Raw genomic sequence first — 7,655 nt, forward strand, 5'->3', positions numbered from 1 at the left:
AGCTACTGTCCGGTTTCTTCAAAAAAAAGAAAAAGAAAAAGAAAGACAAGCAGTGCGAAGAAACTTCCCCAACGATCCAACAAATAACCTTTTATACCAATTATAGATGTATTATCATGATGATAACAATAATAATTGATTTTTTTTAACTCCCTGATCACAGGAATTTATTAACCCATATCTTGAAAAATGGCTCGAAATGTAATAATAGCAAAATGGTCTCAACATGACCCAAAGTAAACAAACAACAAATAACACAAGATACTGAAACAAATGTTAAAGTAGCATTACAGAAACTAGACATCTTCTTCTCAAATTTAAACTTCAAACCTAAACAAAACATCACTTAAATAAAAAAAAAAGAACATTGACAAAGAAGAAATTTGTTACAGTATTATAAATAGAGCGGGTCCTTTGAAACCAAAACAAACTAATACTAGTTTTTAGTGATGATAGGAAAAGTCAATGCCGAACCAACCCCCCTTGCATAGTGGTGGTGGATTATATATGGAGAGCCGTTAAAATTACCTGGTTTCCAAACTAAAAGTAAAACCAAACACCACAAGGCAAGGACAGTTTGAGGTGCGTTCTTGACTTCCCACAAATTAGCTCCAATTGTTCCATCCGTTGTCTTACCTGCCAATAGAAACCATGAGAAAAAAAAAAAACTTTTTAGTATCAACAAATTTTAATGAAAAGCCACTTATGATGTTTGAATGTTTTAAGCAGACTTAATTTGCTGCCAAAGACATGTTCTTTAACCTAGCTTACACATTTGAATGAAAACATAATTCAGAAAATTAATCTAAAAATCTATACACAAAGTTCTCAAAGGATGTTGTATACATTTTCTTAAATAAGAGAAAAACATGATAGCAGCATATTATACTAATTGAGCAAGATAAGCAAAAAAAAATGTGAAGGATAGCAACATAGAAAAGAAGATCATTGTACCAACACCTAGCAAATGAGAATTTAAAATACTAATTTAGACATGAGCAGCTTACCATTTATGCTACATACAAAGATCTCCTTCAAGGCCATAGCAGACGCTAAGGATTAGTACTTTCTCCTGAGACAGCAGATTTAATCCTATCCACTGTGCATGCGATGAGGCTATTAACTGTTGCTACAGACCCAAGTGACAGCTTGGCTGTAGGGACTGAGTCAACCAAGATCTGGAAGGCCACTGTCAGAAGGGATGCACCACCTGAACCCATTTGGCCTACTGCTGGGTCAACAGCTTGGTTGGGCCCATCAGGCAATATGGCAAATCCTGAGGGTAATAGTGCAACATAGTCCGGGTCACCGCCATTTAACACCACATTCATGGCTACAACATCGACTGGTGCATAAATTACATACGAGCCCGATTGATCCGTGCAACTCTCTTGGAGTATCAACATGTTGCTTTGGTTAGAGTTCGCGCTCTAGAAAACAGGAATTTAGTAGACTAAATAATTAAATTATTTTATTAAGATACATTATAAAATTTAAACAAATAATAGTTTAGAGAATTAAAATTAAAGGCTAAAGTTTTGTACTGACATTAACACGAAGGAGAGAAACACAGTTGCCATGATCCCGACCATTTGCAATATGCGCCATTTCTTGAACCACACCACCATTAGAGAGGATGTCCCACTGAATTAATATCCATAAAAACAACATAAGTACCCGATATTATTTGAGTAAATATATCATTGCTTTCTTGTCATCAGAATTTTTAACGCAATAATGTGTTATGAAAACGGTTGTCCTTATATGCATTCCTTTTTATTTAAAGAGCTAAATATAGGAAATCATTTTTAAAAACACTGTAGAGTTCATTTATAATTTTATATGCATCCCTTATAAATTTTGAAAATTATGGTATGAGAACTGTTTTGAAGGGCTTTAATATATTTGGGTTATTTTCTCTCTCAAAATTTTCACTTGTGCATTCAAAGATGAAAAACACCTACTTCAAGCATGTGGATTTCCAAGAAGACAGATAAAATAAGTTTAGTTTATTGATAAAATCTTCCTCAGAATACCTCGCTTCTAGAGCTCTCATCTCTTAGAAAATCAAAGACCCGTTTTGGTGGGACTGGAAGCCAGAAAGAGGTCGCCGCATTAAGAACAATACCAGGTGGCCTTCCAGGGTCATCAACACTTTTTCTAGTCATCACTCGCACATCTTCTGCACCACTGCCAGACAGAGTAGTCCATTGGTGTGCGGTTGAGGCTGTCACTCCGCCACAAAAGCTTATCACCATTCTCTCTGCTAGTTTGAGCATGCTTTTTCTTCCTTCTGGAGTAGTTATCACTGTTTGAATTAAGTTGGAACAACATTTTTTCATTAGCTAAAGTGTTTGCAAGAACTTAGAAGAACTTGTGTTGTAGCCAAACTTTTACGCTCAATGATGAAGTCATACAACGAGCTAAAACAATAGATCAGTTCCTGCCAATGTCTAAAGCCATATAATGAACCTCAATTGATCATTTGAATTTGTCACAAAAAATGGGAAAACTTATAAAAAAATAGTAACATTAAGAAAAAGGCTTGGAAAACAAATTGATAGGCAAAATTAATCCACAAAACCAACACCATGTAAATGATGATAATTATTTATAATTGATACTTAAATTAATTTCGAGCTAGAAATTTTGGGAAAAGAATGATACCGCCAATATCACCAGAAGGAATATTGCTAGCCATGACACTTGCAAGCCGCTCACACTGGCGATCTAAAGTTCCAACCCATCGTTTTGCACCAAATGCAAGGCCTGAATTGACCAAGGGCCTGTATAGGTTGTGCACAGACCTGTCATCAACTTCGACATGTTCAACCCAAGTTACCTATATAAATCGAAAAACATACGGTTAGTCCTAATTTACAAAAGCATTTAGTGCACAGATTGTTCCTTTGTTAACTGTGGGTGCCTGTATAGCTGAAATTATGTCATGATGCCTGTATATGTTAGATAACATGACTAATTAGTCTTACCTTGGAATAGCCATTTGGCATTTCTTGGATCAGGCAACCAGATGGCCTCCTGCGGCACCGGCTAACTGGATTTGAGCGTAGACTATCCAAAGATACATCAACCACTGCCCATGTCCCATCTGCATTTTGCTTGCAATATCTCACAAATAAGCTCTCTCGAGTAGGAACAAGGGGAGATGGTACTTGGAATTCTGCTGACATCTAACCAAATCATAAAATGGGAGAATCACATAATGGCATAAATTAAATTATGAAGATGCATGCGGCGAAAATAAAATATCAGGAATTAATGTATCTACAAAGATAGTAATTGCTTACTACAGTAAATTAAAACATATATATGTACTTGCAAATTATATCAAAAATACATGAAGATCATGCTATGTTGGGGGTCCATGATGAATATACTGCATCAAAAATCATACAAGCACACATGAGAGAAGAGTCCTAAGATGATACCACTTGTAAAGCACCATTGTAGTTCCCAGCTACTCCTGTTGATAGGACTTCTACTGTCATAGCTCTTGAAATGATGCTTGAGAATAACGTCGAGTATTGGTTCTTGATCAAATGATAGAAGAGACAAATAAGCTATTAGCACGGTGAAGAATACTTCTTAAACTTATAAGTTTCCATAGTATTATGAAAAGAATGAGAGTTTATAAAAAAAAATGAAAAGAATGAGAGGCATACCACATCCATTAGTATTTCAACAAGATTAATGTGATTCATTATCACCACTGCAGTTTCCCGAGATGCCTCTGACTTAAAGCCTAATGGTTTCAGCCCAATCCCTCTCGGAAACATCCTTACATACTCCTCTTCATTCAAAGTCTCACTTGAACTGTCTATTCCTTGAGTCCATAGGGGTTCTCCAATTTGAGCCATTCGCAAGAGTTCTTCCATGGCTGCAACAGCTAATTCAATAATCATAGGTTTCTCAATGTCAGACTGGCCCGACACGCTCCTTAATAAATCACCTGCTCCAAAAATTTCATTTCCAATACCCGGTTGAACACCAAAACCTCCAGCTCCGATGTCTAATGGTGACCGAGAGGTTATTGGATTGGAGAATGGATAGGAGATCAACGGTTTTCCAACATACTTTGCTGCTATTCCTGATATCCTATCAATCTTCGGGAAAAAAAAAGTGTATTTGAAATTGTTACTAAAAGAAATGCAAAACAAAACAAGATGAAAGATGGTAATATACTAATATGAGCATAATGTAGCATATAAGATACAACTTCAGTCTCCCGTATATATATCATATCTTGAAAAATCATTGTAAAATAGGACTGACTTAGCCAAAATATCATGCTTTTAAATAATAGTACTTGTGTCTAAATCAAGTAATCAACGGATTGCAATTTTATTCTATGTAAGATTAATAATATTATAATAATCCATCATGGTCTTCCATACATCTATTGTATGTAAAATATGAAGACAATTTGAAGTATAATAATAATAATAATACTACTAATACTACTACTACTACTACTACTAATAATAATAATAATAATAATATTAAAATGTTGATGATGATGATGATATTATTATTATTAAACAATAATAACACCAGCATAACAAAATCATGTGAATTCGATACAAAAAAGAAAAGAAATAAGTACCTCCTCTTTTAAGCGAGCATTCTCCATCCTAAGCTGGTGCTCATCAAAAGACATCTCGCCTAAAGCTGCCGGGCCGCCACAATTAGGACAGGATGCATTAGTTAACACTTCTTTGTACCTCATGTTTTCTGCACGGAGCTTCTCATTCTCAGCACGGAGTTGTGAGTTTTCGCTCCTCTCATGTTGGTTCTATGGCAAAGAAGGAAGTAGTATACTAAAATTATACTAAATATATATTCGATGATGCATTGACATATATAGTAATTGTCTAGAAAGGGAATTTTGTTATGAATAATGTGACATGCATGTGTGCATGTGTGTGTTGTACATACATACACAACCTTATATACTTAATGCATACCTTCATTTGAGTACGCTTGTTTTGAAACCAAAACTTGACTTGGAGAGGCTCCAAATTCAGTTCTCGGCTAAGTTCCTTTCTCTGTTTGTCATCTGGGTGTGGACATTCTTTGAAAAATCTGACAATCAGTAGAAGTAGATATATATATAGTTAATGTCTGGAAATGAACAAGAATTATGAAACGTAGATAACCAAAATGAAACTGTCTTGTGAATTTCATTCAAGATAGCAAGGAAAGGGATAAAAATTAAATTTTTTAAGATAAATATTTTTGTTTTAAACAAGTCTTAAGAGAAATTTGAGAAATTAAGAAGCAAGACAGAGAGATATCATTTTATTTCCTTCAAGGAATAATAAAGGTTGAGTCTCTAATACACTAAAAAAATTACGGACGTCTAGCGATCGATAAATACGACCACCATGACGTCTAGCGAGAATTACGGGTGACTAAACGGGAAACATTCTATTTTTTATTTTTTTATAAGTAATTAATTAAAATTTCAACACTATCAATTCTTGCAATTAAAATCATAAGATTTGTTACTAAAAAAGGGTAATTGATAATATTTTGTTTTCTGATATTGTATTTGATTTATCAGATGGTAAAAAATGATGTGCCGGAGCAGAAATCAATGATAAAAATATTAATTGCTACCTAGGAGATATCAGTTGATTATTTAAGACATGAATTGTATGCCAAAACATGGTGTTAATTTTAATATGAATTCGAAACCTAAAAGAAATAACTTACGCTTCCATTTCTTGGATCTGGTGCTGGGTGTGCCGGTGGTATCGTTTTTTCTTTGGCCGTTGATTTGGGTCTGCTTGATCATCCCCGGAAATGCCTTCAATATTCTCGCTCCCTGATTTGCTTAGCTCAAACTCATCTTCCCTTGCCCGATTCATCATATCGCTTTCTCCAGTACTCGTCACAGTTGTTGGCATTTCCCCTAGTGGCTGGTGTTGGGTTTGCTGTATTTGCAGTTGCTGTGCTTCCAGTAAGTTTGCCTAAAAATCAAGAGACAAAAACGAAATTCAACAAACAAATAGAGAGGAAGAGAGATATGCCGAAGTCAACATTGATAACTTGAAAAAGATAAATATTAGAGGTTATTACAATAAGAAGACTTAAACATGATATATAGTGAATTCTGAGGAAAAAAAAACCCACAGAATCATACATTCTAGTGGTAATGGAGGTTTCGCTCTCCGTTTCCTTGTTTTTTTTTTTTTTTCTATGTATCTGAATTCTAATTTTGTAATTCTTTTGTTCTTAATGGGAGGTACTGACTACTGAGTAGCAAGACTTTGCTTTCTAGCTGTTCAGCGGACGTCTATTAAACCTTGAATTAATAAATCTAATCGCTCTAAAATACTATAATAGATGATTAAAGAAATTTACATCCGAAAAGAGAATAAAGGAAACTTATACAGAACTCTAGAAACAAGAAGGATCGAAGAAAAATAGCATAAATTGAAGAAACATAAAATAAAATGAAAAATTAGAGCCAAATCTTTAGTTTTACAGGGCTAAGAGAGAGAGGAGAAGAGGAGCCGAAGCCTGTATTGGGTGGTCGACCGATCATAGAGGGTACATGCCGTGCTGGTATCATGATCCCGGAAGGCATACTTTGACTAACGTGAACCAAACCCTAATTCTGTCTTCCTTGAATTCTCTTCCTTCAAATGGATTCCTGTAGTCATAAAGCACAAATAGTACTTTTAAGCGCTTTCTAAGAGCTGAAAAGAGTTTCATGCTTAATAAGTCTTATTTTAATAGTGGCAAAAGTACCTTTTGGTTTACTTGAGAAATTATTAAACAAACTAAAGAATGGAGAAGAAGGAAAAGAAGGAGAGAGAGGATAGATAAGAGAGACACAAGAAGTTTTGCGCCAGAGAGCTCAGATAGTAATAGATCTATCGCAAACACATAGATTGGCTGTTTCTTTCTATCTCTATCTCTCTCTCCATATACAACTTAGTACTTACTTGCCTTTAAAGCAAGGTGGATCTACTACGTGCATCTGAGAGAGAGGATCTTTTTTGAGAAAGAGGCCATTAGAAAGGAGGTGAAGAGATCGAGCTTAGCGAAGAGGAAAGGGCAGGAAGGAGAACAGATGGAGAGAATGTGGAGAGAGAGAGGAGTTATTGCTGAGCGTGGAGAGGGGGTGCAATTGCATTTATTGAGAGAGAGAGAGAGAGACAGAGATGGTGTTATTGCTTTGGAGAGAGAAGGGGGCACTTGTCTGTGCTTTAAATTTTGCCACTACGATAGGGTAACATATATACAAGGCTGTAAGCCTGTAACTCTTCAGAACCAAGCTACAGGTAAAATTTACTAAGATGAAAGATATGCTGATGTTGTACCGCTTTAGGTTTTGTGTGTGTTATAGAAATATGTGTGCGTTGACATGCAGTAATTTAAGCAATATAAGTTTGTTTATTAGTATAACGTCATTTATTACCATTGCCGATAACTTGAGTAACGCACAAGTCAATTCAAATTAACTTGGAAAGTCTAATATTTTACTAATTCAACCAAAGTCATACCTTGACTCATTGATATAGATCAATTAGTAGGATTAAGGAAATAAATTTAATGCTTTTATTTTTACTGTAAAAAAAGAAATAACTAGGGTTTTATAGTTTTTTACCACATAAGGGCTCATG

General features: G+C 35.0%; 1 protein-coding gene across 4 annotated transcripts; it reads right to left on the reverse strand.

Moving 5' to 3' along the window:
- Positions 1-246: 246 nt before the first annotated feature.
- Positions 247-7,239, reverse strand: LOC144569345 (homeobox-leucine zipper protein ROC2-like). 4 transcript variants are annotated; one of them, XM_078319645.1, is made up of 13 exons: positions 6,975-7,239; positions 6,512-6,679; positions 5,737-5,993; positions 4,986-5,103; positions 4,625-4,813; positions 3,684-4,124; positions 3,450-3,551; positions 2,991-3,191; positions 2,668-2,842; positions 2,037-2,308; positions 1,549-1,644; positions 1,008-1,430; positions 247-636 (listed from the first exon to the last, which is right to left on the reverse strand). In XM_078319645.1, exons 2-12 carry the CDS (start codon positions 6,611-6,613, stop codon positions 1,053-1,055), a joined length of 2,331 nt encoding a protein of 776 aa, XP_078175771.1. In that variant the 5' UTR covers positions 6,614-6,679; positions 6,975-7,239; the 3' UTR covers positions 247-636; positions 1,008-1,052. The 4 variants fall into 4 exon arrangements, with proteins under 4 accessions (XP_078175771.1, XP_078175772.1, XP_078175774.1 ...); XM_078319646.1 differs by having other exon boundaries at positions 6,979-7,170; XM_078319648.1 differs by having other exon boundaries at positions 6,512-6,659; positions 6,964-7,102.
- Positions 7,240-7,655: the final 416 nt, after the last annotated feature.

This window comes from Carex rostrata, chromosome 18 (assembly GCF_964058835.1).
Source record: "Carex rostrata chromosome 18, lpCarRost1.2, whole genome shotgun sequence".
In the NCBI taxonomy this organism is placed as follows: domain Eukaryota; kingdom Viridiplantae; phylum Streptophyta; class Magnoliopsida; order Poales; family Cyperaceae; genus Carex; species Carex rostrata.

Bases quoted from the DNA above. Each gene is read 5' to 3' on its own strand.
- LOC144569345 (XM_078319645.1), bottom strand. From the start codon at position 6,613: ATGCCTTCCGGGATCATGATACCAGCACGGCATGTACCCTCTATGATC. The intron at 3,192-3,449 runs GTATCATCTTAG...TGATTTGGTTAG, and splicing joins ACAATGGTGCTTTACAAGTG to ATGTCAGCAGAATTCCAAGT. The intron at 2,309-2,667 runs GTATCATTCTTT...TAATTCAAACAG, and splicing joins TCCTTCTGGTGATATTGGCG to TGATAACTACTCCAGAAGGA.